Here is a 16,950-nt window from a genome sequence, read left to right as displayed (position 1 = left end):
TTGAGCATATTATTTGAAAATGTAACCTAATACGTTGCTTAAAAATAAGTTTATTCTGTGTTTCCCAAACTTCTGGGTACAAGGTAGTTCGGTCCTAATAACCCTGCTGGCAGAGGTGCCATTATCCCCTTTTCACAAATGAGATCGAGAAAATGATGCTCTAGTTAGTGCACACTGGTGCATCTGGGAGTCCGCAAGTCCTCGGAGCTCTCTTCGGTCCATTTGCCTTAGCCTGACCTGTGCTGCTTTGCCTGAGCTCCACGGGCTTCCAGAATCCTGTTGGGGCTGATCTGTGCATTGGGATGACCCACCTTTATAACCTCTTTTACTTTTCCCTAATGTTTTTATTTTTGGACCTACAGAAGGGTTGAGAGGTTCAATGAACACCCATTTTCACCTTTTATGTTGATTTAGTAGCTATTAACATTTTGCCACATTTGGTTTATCTGTTGATCCACCTAAATACTTGAGAGTAAGTTGCACCATCATAATTCTTCATGTAGGGGCGCCTGGGTGGTGCAGTTGGTTGAGCATCCGTCTCTTGGTTTTGGCTCAGGTCATGACCCACAGGGTTGTGGGATCAAGACCCCGTATCAGGATCTGTGCTGAATGTGGAGCCTGCTTAAGATTCTCTCTGCGCCCCTCCCCATGCTGGCTCGCTCTCTCTCAGACTTAAAAAGGGGTGCCTGAATGGCTCAGTCGGTTAAACATCTGACTTCAACTCAGGTCATGATCTCATGGTCCATGGGTTCCAGCCCCATGGGTTCGAGCCCCGCATCGGGCTCTGTGCTGACAGCTCAGAGCCTGAAGTTTTCTTCAGATTCTGTGTCTCTCTCACTCTCTGCCCCTCCATCACTCACGCTCTTTCAAAAATAAATTATTAAAAATAAGCAACTTTAAAAAAAATGGAGTTACCACAGTTCCTCAAATAGCCTTTGAGTCGTACCCCAGTAACCAGTCTCTGCCCAGACCCTACCTGCTAAAATTGCACTTCATCTTAAATCATAAAGGGGAGTTAAAAGCAGTTCAGAACAGTTCAGTGGACTTTTTCCCTCTTGCAGAGCACTTACGGAGTTCAGTGATTGATCGAAAAGACTTAATCATCAAAAGGATTAAGCCCAAGCCCCAGCAGGGGGATGACATCACGGTGGTGGACGTGGAGAAACAGATCGAGGCCTTCCGCAGCCGTCTGGTCCAGATGCTGGGGGAGCCGCTCGTGCCGCAGCTCCAAGACAAGGTGCACTTGTTGAAGCTCCTGCTCTTCTATGCCGCCGACTTGAACCCCGATGCAGAGCCTCCTCCAAAGAACTGGAGCAGCCCCTGAGGTCCTTCTAAGCACTGAACACCAAGAATACCTCCCGAACTCTATCTTCAACTACTTGGAAGTTCTAAAAGTATCTGAAGTAGTTAAAAATCTTAGAGGACCAAACCTATCTATTTATCTGTAGGTTATAATGACTTTCTAACTCTTTAGTAAATATCTTTTTTTGATATTCTATCCTAGCCTGTTCTCAAATATGGCTTAAATATACAAGGTGTATATATTTTTAATAAATTATTTATACCTTTTTTGAAACAGGTAATACTATATGCACTATGTGTTTACCATTTCCACTCAATATGTGAAAAAAGAATCCCTCTGCTGAACAAATTCTGGACATCAACGTATGTCATTCAAGGTACTGATAACCTGTTTCGAAAGAGAAAGATCTACTCATTTCTCCCTGATGGAACACAAACATCCTATTTTAGAGCTGTTATGTTGCCTATGAATTTGACTTTGTGGCCAGTCTGTTAAGATCTAATGTATTGGGGGGGGGGGGGGGGGAGGCAGAAACAAAAGGATTGAATGTGTTACAAATAATTTGATGTTAAGAGGATACAATAAAAAGGCACTGGTTTTTCAAAATACCAAGTTTACCATGCTTAGGTTCTATGACTGCGAGTAGGCAGAATGTAATAACAACTCTCAAAAGGACCAAAAAAACCCCAAAAAAAAGCTATCCACGTTTGAGAAAGCACTAAGGATTTTTATTGTCAAAACAAATAAGAAATACAAGCATACAGAACAGAAGACACAAATAAATTAATTATTCTGATCATTTTAGACTCCAGGGCTTCTCTATGGAAAGGTCAGCCCAAGGTCCTTATGTAGACAGGACACTATCCAAAATAAAACAAAACAGTGGGAATTTGAGACTGTGTTTAGAACAATGACTGAACATATACATGGTGAGAGGAAAAATAAATGTTCCTCAGTAACTTACATATTTATAAAAGTATGCAGCTCTTTGTGGGGGACAATGATTTCATATAGAAAATTTTTAAATTCTTCTACCTCCCAGAAAAAAAAAAAAGTTTTATGCTTCGCCTGAACAAGAAAATCAAAATGGAAAAAAAAAAATTCAAAATAGGGTGACACTGGTTTCACATGAACCTCAATGACTATAATCTAAATGTAGGTACCACCTTCCATACTAAAAAAGTTTAACATCCATTTATCTATACCAAACCAGTACACTAAATTTCCTCCCTTAGGAAGTTTTCAACCGAATTGTGAGTTACTCTCATTTTCAAAGCGCAAAAAAGGATATGCAAGACTAGTGTTTGCTCTGTGACACATAAGAGAAGCATCCCTCCAACAGCACTGGCCAAAGAGGCGCTCCGGCGATGAGTGGCTGCAAGATGACATGATCCGTAAGGCCTACCGAAAGGCAAGGACGCTCCGGTTTCAGCATAGGGAGAGGGGTCCCTGCCGAGTCCGGCTCAAATAGATCTCAGGTGCCCCACGGACAAGGCTGGAACATACAGAAGTACACTAGTCAAGAGGGCCAAAGTCTAAACTAGCTCGTGAACACATCTATTTCATGGTTTCTCCATGCACACGTGTTGATAGTGGTAAAGACATCAAGAAGCCTCAGTTCTGGACCAACACAAACATTATTTACCTAGTAAGCAGTGATCAAAGTTCTTGTCTAAGTAAATGATACAAAAATGGGTAATGAGGTCCCCCATACATCACTGCTGGGATTTAACTTTAAACCATACAAAATGGCTTCTTCCACACAAGGATAAGCTTTGCACTAACACTAACATTCCTCAAAACCCAATTATATCTCCAGCTCTAGCCTCGGTTTAAGAGGTTAAAAAAAAAAAAAAAAAAGAAACCTTTCCTATGTCAAAGCCAAGGTAAAAAGAGAATTGGATACAAGATATCCTCTATCCAGAGTCCCTGGAATACAAAGAGCTCTAGAAGCCAGTGGGTGTGAGCACATTTAAGTCACGGGGTTTGAGATTGTGGGTCCGTGGCGGTTGTTTCTTCCCTTCCACCACTGGGATGTCCATCTTGGGTGGCTTGAAGGTTGCTGGATCTTCAGCCATGCGGGTGGCCTGGGCACGGATCAGTTCCATCGGAGAAGGTTTCTGGGCTCCTCTGTAAGCCTGGGTGGCAAAACCTCCTATGGAAGTAAACCAAAAAGTAAATTATTTCAAAATTAGTAGCAGCTCCCAATATACATGGTAAAATGCCATCCACATGGTTTTTTTTGTTTGTTTTTGGTTTTTGGTTTTTTTTGAAGGAGCTGCCTTACCTGAATCAGACTTCTGGAGGGATCTTGGTCCAAAGAGGCTCCATTTATCTGCCAAGTTTCTGTCCTTGTCCCCACTTGCAGAATCCATGGGGCCAGGATTTGGGCCAGGTAAGGCTGCGGAAGAGCCAGAAGTGAACCAGCCTCTGGAAGAGAAAGAATAAAGCATATCCTCATATCCCCTTCTGACACCTCTAGAAGCGCCTCATGCCAAAAGACTAGAACTGTCAGCTCCCCCGGCTCCCTCTGAAACCACAGGCTTAAGCTCCAATTTCACATGCAGCACCAGCTTCCTGGAAGCACGATGCAGCACGAAAGGCTCCCAGCAAGGGCTCACCTGGACTTCTGCTTAGGGGAGGAGTGCGGGGTGCTGCTGGGGGTGGACTGGGCTGAGGCCGGCTGCTTCTCTTCTCTTGTTATCTCTCCACTCTGTAGCTTTAATTTCTGTTCAGATGGGTGAGAAGGGACTTTTTTTAAATGACAGCAAATACAAAACAGCTAGTTTGCGTATAAATAACTTGGTTCACACTTTAACCTCAGGCAAAAGGAAAACATTAATAGGTAGAATAATTTTGATTATAGAACAGATAGTTGATTTTGCCGTACTAGACAGAATTCCATCTTTAGGAGAATGTATTCATTCTACAACATATCTCAAATAGTTCTGTATTAAATACCACAATAGAGCTTTTGCTTTCAGAGAAATAATTTTCCCACTTGCCAGCAAGTGAAAAACCAGAACACAAGCTATAGGCCTTTTCGGCCTTTTAAGGAGGCCCTTGAACACTCATGCTGCTTCTCCTACCAGGTACAAGCCCTGCCATTCCCGGTGTCTCAAAGCCAAGACTCAGGCACGCTACTCCTCTCCAGCTAAATGCTTTTACGTGGAGCCTGCCCCTTTCCCTTCACTGGGGAAAGCCACTCTGGGTTCCTAACATGCAGACTAGCCGTCTCAGAGGGGAGAGACAAGTCTACTTTTCAGTTCTTCTAGATCAAGGCCCGCTCCACCACCACGGTCTCTGTGCGCCATTATCTAGCAAGCCCAAGCTACATTCCAAACAAATGAGCATGTCTAAATGTTCTCCCACACTCAACATGTCAATTTATGTAAGCTGGCATGTCAGCCATCCTCACGTTCTACTCCTGTGGCCAAGATGCAGAAAATGGGCCAGCCAACTGGAAAAAATGCTCAACTGGAATTCTGACTGACACCTATCCTGGAAAGTTCTCAAAGACGGACAGTGCCCCTCTCCAGAATTATCTGCCTTGTCTGAGAGATTAAATGAGCCACCAACCCAACCCTGATGCCCTACAGCAGTGGTTTCTAAACTCAGGGTGCAAAGAATCATCTGGGATGCTCACTGCAAAACGCAAACAGTCCACAATGTCCTATATCCTTACCCACAAGCCACCAGTACCATATACTGTGCATCATGATCCTCTTATGATCCCTTAAGGAACCAGATTCCCAGACAACTTTGGAATATGGGGGGGAAAACACCGGGAAATAGGGAATCAGGAGATTTTGAGTTCTAGTACTGTGACTGGTTACATATATGACCTTGGGCCTCAGTCTCTTCATTTATAAAATATGGAGAACAGTATCTACCTCCAAGGATTAATACAAAGACTAAGTGAATCCAAGTGCTTCATAGATCACAAAGCACTATTAAGTGCCACCTAGTAGTCCCCGGCAGAAAATCCCTTGAAACTATGTCATTCATACAATTAGTCATTAACCTCATCAAAAATTATTCTTCATTCATTCCAATATTAGAAATGAAAGGGCAAAAACATTTCAATTCTACCTGTGATTTTACTATTTTAAAAACCAGGGGAGCCTGGATGACTCAGTCGGTTAAGTGTCTGACTCTTGATTTCAGCTCAGGTCATGATTTCAGTTTCTGGGTTTGAGCCCCACATCGGGCTCCGTGCTGACAGTGCAGAGCCTAATTGGGATTCTTTCTCTCTGCCTCTCGCTCATACTCACTGTCTCTCTCAAAATAAATAAAATTTTAAAAATAAATTAAACATAGAGCATAACGTTCCTTTCCCGCTAAACTGTTGAGACTGTCCGATTCTCTTCTCTCCCTCAAAGTGTCACTCTGGTACACAAAGTACCCGCTCCATTGTTCATAACGTGCTCACACACATCATGTGTGTAAGCTCAGAGTCTCATCTGATCCCCCTGACCAGAAGGCAACAAGGCAGATACCCCCACTTTACAGATGGATAAGCAGAAACCAGAGGCTGAGAGTTCTGGAGCTCTCAACCAGAAAGTGCCACCACGGGTGGGACTAAACCAGTTCTGAAACGCTCACCCAATTCTGTCCACTGCTCTCCACAACCCCCGGCTGGCTGCGCTGGTAACTTGTAAGCCACACAGCCACATCTCGAGCTATGAGTGAGGAGGGCTTTCTTAACGTTCCTAAGAGACGAGCTTACGTGGAGTGCTTCTGCCACTCGCAGGTACTTGGTCTCCTCGGTGGTAAGGCCCTTGTGGGGTGTGTAGCCAGCATCTCTCAGCCCTGCCTGTTGCTCAAAACGCTGAATGCTCTCCTGGGTCTGTTCTGGGAACAGAGGAGATGATGGTCATGCCCATCCCCCTCTCCCACCACAAACTGGGGGAGATCTACACAGATGTCCGCTGTTCTCCCCAGAAGCAAGAGACCACACTGACCATCTGAGGAGGAGGGGTCCCCCAGACGGGCATCACAGCAGCAATGATGAACCTCATACAAAAGTTCTCTAACCAGAAGGAAGCCTTCCCTCACACCAAACTAAAATAGGTTACTCCTAAAGGGACGGCCGGATCACCTGCAGGGAAACACTCCTTACCTTCCTTTATTTGTGCACTGACGGGTTTTTTTGTGTTTAGAAATGCAACATGGAGAAGGCAGGTGACATTCAGAAGTGGTGCAAGTTCTCCAAGCGTGGAGCTTCCCCAGACTCCCCACCCTCGTTACTCCCACAGAGACCTCTACCAAAGAGAAACAGGCCGCATTTAGGCCAGGTGGCAGCAAGGTCCCAAGTAGATCCAAACCACAGAGAACATGCTTTGACCTAGCCAAGGTCTGCTGATCCCACGTGTCTCAAGTGTGAGATCAGCCATCACGGTGCCCGGCAGAAGACACAGGCAGACTCAGTGTTAGGTCAGTCTGACCCGTTTATCTCATCAGTAAGTCAGTTAATCTGCGGTATGACTGACAGCTGCATTTTTGCTTCATCTGGACACACACTACAAAACACACCCCTTCATACAGGAATGTGGCAGCTGGGGACCAAAAGCCTAGACACCAGATGTCCTTTATGAGTTAGCCATTCCCCTTCTAAGGAACTATTTTATTATCATCAGAAACAGAAGCAAAAGGAAAACAAATGCATAAAAATGTTTTCCAATTTTGCCAGGTGGCCACCTGAAAATTTTAAAAGCAGGAAAGGATTTAATGAATTACAGTTCACTAACACCAGGATTTTAAATGCAGAGGGTTTTTGTTGCTTTTTTTAAACTTAAGACTAGAACAACAGCAAAGTTCATGGCATTATTAGTTGGGCAAAACAGAATGTTATGTCTATACCTGTGATTACATAAAAACTTGCTCAAAAGTGGAAGTGACTAAACCAAACAAGTATCTGAGTGACAGGAGCACACTGGGCTGTTAACAACATTCTGCACTGGTGAGAAATGGGATCATCAATAAAGAAGTTAATACTGTGCTAAGACAATGCCTAAGCTTTTCTAACGCCTGCCACGATACCTTCTCAGGCTGGCAAAATACAAGTGGTAGTTGCTGATTCAAACAGTGCCTTTATGTAGGAATAAAAAAAAAAGTCCAAGGAGGAGTTTGGACTTTGGGTTCTTAGGTGAATTCTCCAAGAACTGCCCGAGACAAGCGGATGCCCTCCTGGAGCAGGTAAACAAAAGCTTCCAACTTCAAAGCGGAGCCAACCAAGGAGCTCTGGGTGCTCCGCAGAGCCGCTGCTGACCAGCAGAGCTGGGGATCTAAGAGATGTTAATTAACTTCCCACAGCAACTAGAAGGGCCCTCAGAACCAAAAGTTTAGTTAATTTGTTACAAGGTTTTAAAAGGGAAAGAAAAAAAAAAGCTAGCTCTCATTTCTGGTCTCATTAGACCCACAAACCACACATTCCTAAGACGATAAAGATGTCTGAGGCACCAAACTTGCCTCAGGTCCAGGAAGAGAAACAACTTTGAGCCTCTCAATTAAAAACAAGCAGCAGTAGTAGCGCAGGGCAGGTGGGAGATGCCTCAGCGTGTCACCATCTCCAAGACGGCCTGAGACAGCCACAGCAGCAGCAGCTCCCAGCCACTGAGCACTGGGGCCAGCTACACCTCCCCTCAGCCCACCAACCAGCTGCCTCATTTCACGGAGAGGGAAACAGTCTCAAGAGTTAACTAACTGGCCCGACGCCACACTAATGGATATGGGAAAATCAGATTGCATCAGCAGATCAGCAGGGACGCACCCAAATCAACTGAGATGCTCAATATTTGGCAAACCTTCCATTTAAATGATCGTCAGTACCGACGCCTCAGCAGCCAAGCTGACGAGGGCCAGGCACGGTCAGGACATGCCATGCTAAGGCATGGGAGTTTGCAGTATCCCCCACAGCTAGCTTGTAGGAAGCCCAAACTCTCCCCGCCCCTACTTCATTCTATTCTGAGGATGAAAAGTGCTTACTTGTGATCAGAGAATTCATGATGACATGAGTAGCTTTAGCCTTCACCACAGGGGCCTTGTCCACACTGTCAGTGGCCGATGACATGGTCATGGCAGGGGAGGAGACACTGGCCTCCCCTTCCTCCGCCTGTTCAAGAAAGGTAAGGAGGAGCTTGAGCAGGGCAGGGGAGTCACATACCTAAACTTACTCCTTTGGGGAAGAAGTTACCCAAATACCTTTCACCTGACAGGTAAGGAAATATCTGAAAGGGGGTTGGTTATCTCCACCCAATTACGTATGTATTATCCACAGTGAAAACACACAAAGACATTATATGAATAGTCTGAATTTATAAAAGTGGGAAAGCTGGGGGAGCCTGGGTGGCTCAGTTAAGCATCTCTTGACTTTGGCTCGGGTCACAATCTCACGGTTCCCTGAGTTCAAGCCATGCATCAGGCTTTGCACTGACCGCGCAGAGCCCACCGGGATTCTCTCTCTCCCTCCCTCTCTGCCCCTCCCCTGCTTGTGCATGCTCATGCTTTCTCTCAATAAAAAAACTTTTAAAAAAATAAATAAAAGTGAGAAAGCCAGAATTTGAAGACTTGAGGCCTTCTACCTTCCCAGCCTCTGTATAATATACTATACGATTGTGTCCCTAAGAATGCAGGAGAAACATTACTAAGCCCTGACCATGTCCCAGTCACTATGCTGGCTTTTGTTTAATCACTACATTTGCTAGGTGGTTCTCAAACTTTGCTGAGCATCAAAATCCCATGGAGAACTTGTTAAATAAAGATTGCTGGGCCCACCCCAGAGCTGATTCAATGAGTCCGGGGAGAGGCATGGGGGGGGCTCTCAAGAATTCATGTTTCTGGAGCGCCTGGGTGGCTCAGTCGGGTTAAACATCCAAGTCTTGATTTCAGCTCAGGTCATGATCTCATGGTTCATGAGTTCGAGCCCTGCACCAGTGCTGACAGCTCAGAGCCTAGAGCCTGCTTCGGATTCTGGGTCTCCCTCTCTCTCTCTCTGCCTGTCTCCTGCTTGCACTCTGTCTCTGTCTGTGTGGGTCTCTCTCTCAAAAAGTAAATAAGCATTAAAAAAAAATCATGTTTCTAACAAATTCCCAGGTGATGCTAATGCCACTAGCGCCCAGGACCACAGTTTGATGCCCACTGCTCTAAAGGTTCAAGTAACGGTCTTTAAAACAAATCAAAAATGGGGACGGGGGAGCTGGGGAAAATGGGTGATGGGCACTGAGGAGGGCACTTGTTGGAATGAGCACTGAGTGCTGTATGTAAGCGATGAATCATGGGAATCTACTCCCAAAGCCAAGAGTACGCTGTATATGCTGTATGTTAGCTAACTTGACAATAAAGTAAATAAATAAATAAATAAATAAATAAATAAATAAATAAATAGCTCCTAACCTTTAACATGAGAAAGCTGAGACATGCCACCTTCTGTAATCTAGACACCATGCTCAGGACTACCAGGAAGAAGAGAACTGGGTTTATTCTTTGTTCTCTGCTTCTCCAAAAGAATTGAGGAGAAAGATGGTCCAAAAGGAGAGCAGAAGAAAGTACTGAAATGCTGCATCCCTGTTACAAAATGGGGTTTCTAGCTTTTAGCTGTAACCCTATTTGACTAAAAGGGACCTCTACTTCCTCACTTGGAGCGTGGTTGACTGTTTGGACACGGGGAGTCAGGACAAATGAGAGAATGCATGTAATGAGTCAAATCAAGCTTTCTTTTGAGAGAACAGTTGTTCCAAACTGTCAACTTTTCCAGCTGGGGCAGGATACAAAACTGGGAGCCCATCCCTTGCCCAGTGGAGTAAGCAGCAGCCTTTAGGACGGAAAGGGTGTGGCCCTTCAAAGCACCATCAGAAGCCAGACCCATCTTCTGCCCTTGTCCCCCGAGTGTGCTGCTCTGGCCTTGAGGCCAGGCTGCCAGGCCCTTTCCCCCTGGCGCTCTTGTGCTTTCTAGACTAAATGTTTTCTCCTTCACAAATGACTGGGTCAGATTTCAGTAGATAACTGATCCAGGGAGTTCCCCTCAGAGCTGCAGGGGATGCTTTTGTAGACCGGAGCTCCCTATTTTGAGAGCTTCCTGTGGGAGGGGGTGGGCTGGGGGCCTCATCGGAAAGGAACGATCAAATACAGCTCTACCCAGGGAAAGTTAAGCCAGGAGTCACAGTAGCAGATACACACCTAACGTGTCAAGCCTCTTAATCTTCTTTGATTTGATCCCCCACAACACCTCCATGACATAAAGTATTCTCATCTCTCAGATGAAGACACTGTGACTCGGGCATGAAGCTGTGTTCCCAAGGTCATTGCTAGTACATAGACCTTTACGGGATTCACACCCAGGTCTGCTTAAGCAGATGCGTACTGTGCACTTCCTGCCAGGCCCTGAGCTGTCACACAGCTCAAAGTTCAGTGAAACTAGCTGCAGGTTAAATGGCCTCATGTGAACTTGGCAGGCCTAGTTTATTCGGGCAACAGTACCACCTTTCTTGGGTTCTTGATGGCTGGAGAGTCAGAAGCGAGGGAGACGCAGCCCCTGCAGTCAGGAAACAGGTCTATAACAAGCATGTGAGAACCTGTGAAGCCAAACTACACAAAAGGGCTGGAGAGCAGATCAAGGTGCAACGAGGTGTGTGTGGGGTTATGTGTGCGCGTGTGTGTGTGTGTGTGTGTGACAGGTGGGCCTTAGGAAGGAGGCGCCTTTACGGAGGATAGCGATGGGAAGAGGCATCTGAGGCAGGAGGAACCGCATGAGGAAAAGCACAGCATGTGTTCAGGAAAGAGCCATTTTTTCTCCTAAGCACTCAATGAAAACTTTTTTTGGAAATCTACTTCACGCCAGGTCCTCTGCTAAATACCGCAGATGGGAGTATAAAACTGGACATGGCCCCTGCCCTCAAGAACCTCATGGAAGGTGATAAAAATCACGTAAAGTTTATGACAGGGGCACATCAGAGAGCTCAAAGGGCAGCAGGATGGAGGAAAACCCTCCCAGAAGAGATGTCTGAGCTAAGATGTATCGTGCAGCTGAAGTAGGAGGAGGGGTGGGAGAACAGGACGGGGGCTGTAAACGGGACAGGGACTGTAAACATCCCAGCAGTGTGATGCAAAGACTTAGAGGCATAAGATACCCATCAAGTGCAAGAAATCTTAAATAATTTGCATGGTCGGATCACGGGGCGGGGAGATGACACAGCAGAGTCTCAGGTAAGAGAAGACACAGCCATTCTAGTTTGAATTCATAAAAAAAAGAAGGCCCACCAACTCCGGCTGAGGCACTGAGAACATACAGGGGGCTACCCAATTCAAAGGGTGCCAAGAGCCACTGAAGGCTTCTGGAGCAGACGAAGGAAAACGAAAAGGTTGGGCTTGCCAGAAGCAGTCAGCGGAGTCAGATACCTTGGCGAGGTGCTGATACTTGCGCTCTGGAATCACTGGCTTCCAGGGGATGCTGCCCATGTCCGATGGAGGAGGAGTCATGGGTGTAGGGTCCTCGAGGGCATCATCATAGCTGAATGCCCGGCGGTACATCCCGATGGGCAGGGACATCTTGCCTAGAGGCCCACTAGGCTCTAGAGCTAAGAACAGAGATACCTGTCAGGATGAGTTCAGCAGCTGAACATACTAGTATCTTTAAATTAATCTTTAGGCAGGAAAGCTCTGAAACACTCTCCTTCTGGGTCAGAGCAATAGCTTGTTCTGGAATAGCTAATCCATTCAAGGAAAGGTAATAGTACTAAATCCTTTCTTTATGCCTGATGCTTTGAATTCTCCACTTTACCCATCCAGAAGCTCTAATCCATTTTTATGGAGCAGAAAAACAAACTTCAATTTAAAATTACCTGAGTAAGGTCATACACCTTCAAAGTACAGTTTGGAATCAAATCAAAACCCAAGCCTGATTTCGAAGCTATGTTCTTTATGCCACAGAAGCCACCCAACGGCAAAGCCAAGGCTCTCAACTCATGTAGGACTAAAGATATGCAGTTCTTGTTCCCATTTTATAGATAACGAAACTAAGGCCGACAGGTAAAGTGATTTGGCAAAGCTCATACAGAAAGTAGCCAGCTGGGGCACAACTGCAAATCTTCTGCCTTCTTTACCTACTCTACCAAAGAAAACAAGAGTGCCATGATAAGAAATAATTAGGGGCACCTGGGTGACTCAGCTGGTTAAGCATCTGACTTCAGCTCAGGTCATGATCTCACGTTTCATGAGTTCTCGCCCCACATCGGGCTCACTGCTGTCAGAGCAGAACCACTTCGGATCCTCTGTCCCCCTTGCTCTCTGGCTCCCGCCTCCCGCCCCCTGCCCCACAAAGTAAATAAATAAATAAATAAAACATTAAAGTATAATATTTTTTAAAAAGATATAATTAAAGCATTTCCTGTCCAGAGTCACCTCTAGTTTTGAGCAGTCTGTGTGATTTAAACAGCAGAGCCAATTTCCATCACAGAAATTGTTGACAACCACTCTCATAAAGCACTGCCGGCTGATCCTGCCATTCCTGTCCACTGAACTCACTGGCGGAAGGAATGTCCCACTGTGACACAGGCACCCTACTTCAAGGGCACTCTCAGTTCTGCCAGACCAGGGAGCAAAGTTCATTTTGTTTGTTTGCTAATCCTTTCACTGCAGAACTGATGTCCAGATCCTACCTTCAGCATGACATTTTCCTGCTTAAAATTATATCATAACTCTCTAAGACATCAACTTCAATGGCAGGAAGTCCCAAACCAGCAAAGACACTTCATTTAAACAGCAAGGGGAACAAGCAGCTACCATTATTATTAACATTAATAATAATTACTAACAAATCCACAGAAATAAAGAATCAATGGTTGCCAGGGACTGGGATGAAACAGATGAGAAGTGATTGCTAATGGGTACAAGGTTTTCTTTTTGGGGTGGTGAAACGCTCGGGAATTAAATGGTGGGGATGGTTGCACAACCATGGGAATATACTAATCACCACTAAACTGTTCACTTTGGGAATTTTACGGCACGTGAATTAACTCAATTAAAACAAACACACAAGCAAATAATTACCAAATACCGTTCCTTGCTGAGCAGTTACATCCCTCATCTTACCTAATGCTCATTAAGCAGATATTCTTCCCATTTTCCAGCTCAGGAAACTGAGGCATTGAACTTAAGTGACACCCAGGTAGCAAGGTGGGGACTGCATCATAGATCTAAGCCAGTGCTCACACTCTATGTGCAACACTCCATCCTCCCCACACTCAAACTTTAACCTAATCAGTGCAACCCTATAGCCCAGATGGTTACAGGGAATTTATGTGATCACAACAATGATGAAAGACAAACTATAATGCAAACTGATGATGTTAGAGACCAGAGACAGATCCACATCGAGAGACGTGGGGGAGACTCCTAATAATCCACCTAATTTGGGAGCAATTTCAAAGTATCTTAAAGACCCCTCTTAGCAGCCATCCCAACAGCCCTTCTAAAAATAATACTAAGTCAGCTAAAATTTATTAGGAAATATATTCCTACAGATAGAGACCAAAAAATTGAGCAGTACATGTATATTCATCACTAATTTTTTAACTCACATTTTCACATATGTTATATTTAATCTTCACAGCAACCTTGAAAGACAGGCAGTATCTCTTTACTGAGAATCAAAATTTGAGGGATTCAGATCTGATGAAAAATCACTGGTCCTTCCCACTAAAACAGTCCTAGAAGGGATCAATGACTTTAGTAACCCAGAAGGTACTGCCCTACACAGGCCCAGGACTCATTAGATGTTGCTGTGAGGGTTTTCACGACTGCCTAAATTTAATCTGCCTTTAAATCAGGCTGGTGCCTTTTTGCCCAGACCTCCATTCTGCCCACCCCCATCCCCTCAAAAAAGGCGGATAGGTACAGTCATTTTTGATACATACTATTAGAACTACACAACTTATTCTGAATTCTTATTTGATATCTGTAGAAAAGTGACAAATTTGGTATATGCTTAAGTGAAATGACTGTACGCCTATGAGTGAGGGTTTGGGTTTGTACCCTGGGTGGGTAGTTACCAAGATAATATTTAAATGATGCCAATCTATTAAGTTTACATACTTGCCTGGAGGCAGAAAGTAACCATTAATATATGGTTGAGAAAAAAATTGGTTTCTATCTAGCTTAAAACATTAAGGGCACAACAAAACTTTATCAAAAAGAATTAAGTTTACCAGGCACTTCTGGTTGTCTCGAAGCCATTGAAAGACTGGGATCCAGGTGCTTTTTCTATATAGAATTCGGAGCTGAGTGCCTGCCACCTAATAAAAATAACAAAGGGCATTTTCTTACAGTGAACACGAAAGAATAGCTCCAATCCTGTTCTTCTGACAGGCACACAGTTTTACAGCTTGTTCACAAGGTTGAAGCACACTTCAACCTTGGCTGAAGAGCCAATGGGTGGGTGACAAACATACAAACATGCCAAAGATGACTTAAAAAAAAAAAAAAGGATCAAGTCAAAGGTCTCACCACACTCATGGCTGATCTTAACACCTGTGATATGACAAAGACACTAACAGGTGGTGAAAAGGTCACCTTACCAGAGTGAAATGATGTGACGATTATGCTGACAGACAGGTATTAATGAGGAACATTGTCCAGCTGCTGTGAATTAGCAAAGCTGCTTGGGAAGAGTCCATCCATTTCAGAGGTTCTACGAATAACAAACAACCAGCATTGGTAGAGCCCTTCAGAGTCTGCCAAACACCTTCCTATACATTCATGTATTCCCCACAACCTCGCAACAGTGATTATAAACATTTCATTTTTAAGTAAGTTAGGACCCAGGGTCCATACAACTTAACCCACAGCAAGGAGCTATTTACCATAATGGTTAAACTCATTCTTTGTTGCCAGCATTAACATTCTATTCATAAGCATTTTCTACTCTGCAAAGTGGGCACTTTCTATCCCCTATAATTTTAAAAGAAGGAAACTAAAACTCAGGAGATGTATATATGTGATTTGTCCACTGTCACAGATAAGTGGCCCATCTGCAAGGCTGATAGTTTCACCCCCATTTTACAGGGGAATTAAAACAGCCCTTGGGGGCACCTGAGTGGCTCAGTTGGTTAAGCATATGACTTCAGCTCAGTTCAAGATCTCACAGCTCTCGAGTTCCAGGCCCTCCTGGGGTTCTGTGCTGACAGCTCAGAGCCTGACGCTTGCTTCAGGCTCTGTGTCTCCCTCTCTCTCCGCCCCTCCACTGCTTGCGCGCGCGCTCTCTCTCTCTCTCTCTCTCTCTCTCTCTCTCTCAAATAAACATTAAAAAAAATATTTTTTAAAAAGCCCTCAAAAAGCCAAGTTATTTGCTTTTCAACTTGCTGCACTGACCCTCTATCCTGAAAGCTCAGAGGACAAACTAGTTAGTTCTTCATTAAAAAACATCGCAGAAACCAAAGTTCAGCATCCTCCGGGTCCAGGAAGCATTCCGACCCATATACAGCCCCTTCCACTTCCCCTTCCCCTTCCCTTTCCCCATTCGCACTCCCCCGCAGAGTTCACGCTGCTCCTGCACAGGATACAGAACAAAGCCACAAGGATTGGAAAGGCCAGGTCTGACCCAACCCCCCTCCCACCCCGCGAGTCTAAGAAAAAGGAGATTAAGGCCGCGGCCTGGCACAAGCCGAAGGTTCCCCGACGGCAGGGCAAGGCAGAAACATGGGGTGAGGGCTAGGAGTGGGGTTCCCGGGCTAGGCCAGTCTGAGGAAGCAGAGACCAGGCCTGGTGCGGGGATGCAGGGGGATCATCAGACAGACGTCCCACTAGACAACCCTCCCAGAAGGCGGGGCAAGAGAAGCTAGGGGCTGTGGGGCCGAGCTCTGACCCTGGGTAGGGTACAAGGGCGAGCCACGGAGAGGCCCTCTGCCAGCGCCTCGGTGGAGGGGCCACAGGCACGCCCCTCCGTATGCCCGCAGGACACAGCCCCAAGGAGGGCCAGGCCTGGGCCGTCTGGTTACCTGTTCTTCCGCCGCCGCGGGGCTGCCTGCGGCCAGAGCTCCGGCACTAAAGAGGCTCCGAGGACCCTTGTCTCACGAGACGCTGTGGTGCATTCGGGACCCAAGCCATGGTGCGAGCAGCGTTGTGCCTGTGGAGACACCGAAAGCCTCAGGCACCAACCAAGGAGCACTGGCCGGCAGCGACCGGCAGCCTTCCTGTAAAGCCTTCCGAGGTCTCGTCACATCACGCGAGACTTGGCCCGAGAGGCCCTCGGGGCATGCTGGGAACTGTAGTCCACGGTCCAGAAGGCCGCACAACTTCAGCCGCACCGCGAGTTAGGGGCGGGGCCACAGCTGCAGGTGTGAAACTAGCCAGTTCCCAAAGGAAAAGCCACCCTTTACCACCATTCTGTGCTTTGGTCTATGACAGGCTGAGAAAGATGGAGGTGCCATTGCAAAGTGAAACCCTGAAACCCGTTTCAGGGAGGTGATTTTGAGGCCCAGAGAGATGAGAAGTCACTTAAGGAAGTGAGCCTGAGCCGGAACCCTCTTCCAGGAATAGATAGGTTATGCAGGCTTCATACTAACAGCACAACCGAGAAGAGCTATCCGCACCTGCTCTCCCCTCCATAAGACGGTCCTAATATCATGTCCCTTTTACACTAAGGAAAGTGATAC

The 16,950-nt window shown here is 45.8% G+C and overlaps 2 protein-coding genes across 5 annotated transcripts in view; one reads left to right on the top strand and one right to left on the bottom strand.

Moving 5' to 3' along the window:
- Positions 1–3,177, top strand: part of SIMC1 (SUMO interacting motifs containing 1) — an 83,396-nt gene extending 80,219 nt beyond the window's left edge. For all 3 annotated transcript variants that reach the window (XM_045035155.1, XM_045035149.1, XM_045035143.1), the window contains exon 10: positions 1,062–3,177. In XM_045035155.1, the coding sequence (XP_044891090.1) occupies positions 1,062–1,324 (263 nt within the window). In that variant the 3' untranslated portion in view covers positions 1,325–3,177. The remainder of the gene's footprint in view (positions 1–1,061) is intronic.
- KIAA1191 (putative monooxygenase p33MONOX) lies at positions 2,006–16,507 on the bottom strand. Of its 2 annotated transcripts, XM_003981232.5 has the most exons (9): positions 16,294–16,507; positions 14,875–14,987; positions 14,506–14,592; positions 11,699–11,877; positions 8,291–8,417; positions 6,033–6,157; positions 3,925–4,031; positions 3,591–3,733; positions 2,006–3,458 (listed from the first exon to the last, which is right to left on the bottom strand). In XM_003981232.5, exons 3-9 carry the CDS (start codon positions 14,531–14,533, stop codon positions 3,250–3,252), a joined length of 918 nt encoding a protein of 305 aa, XP_003981281.1. In that variant the 5' UTR covers positions 14,534–14,592; positions 14,875–14,987; positions 16,294–16,507; the 3' UTR covers positions 2,006–3,249. The 2 variants fall into 2 exon arrangements, with proteins under 2 accessions (XP_003981281.1, XP_003981282.1); XM_003981233.5 differs by lacking the exon at positions 14,506–14,592.
- Between the last annotated feature and the right edge of the window lie 443 nt (positions 16,508–16,950).

Source organism: Felis catus, chromosome A1 (assembly GCF_018350175.1).
Source record: "Felis catus isolate Fca126 chromosome A1, F.catus_Fca126_mat1.0, whole genome shotgun sequence".
NCBI classification, from domain to species: Eukaryota; Metazoa; Chordata; class Mammalia; order Carnivora; family Felidae; genus Felis; species Felis catus.
Note: the sequence above shows the minus strand (reverse complement) of the source record. Positions and strands in the feature narration are given on the sequence as shown.

Coding starts and splice junctions, on each gene's coding strand:
- KIAA1191 (XM_003981232.5), bottom strand. CDS start 14,533: ATGGCTTCGAGACAACCAGAAGTGCCTG. Junction 6,158..8,290: donor CATGAATTCTCTGATCACAA/GTAAGCACTTTT, acceptor CTCTGTTCCCAG/AACAGACCCAGGAGAGCATT. Junction 3,459..3,590: donor CCTCCAGAAGTCTGATTCAG/GTAAGGCAGCTC, acceptor TTACTTCCATAG/GAGGTTTTGCCACCCAGGCT.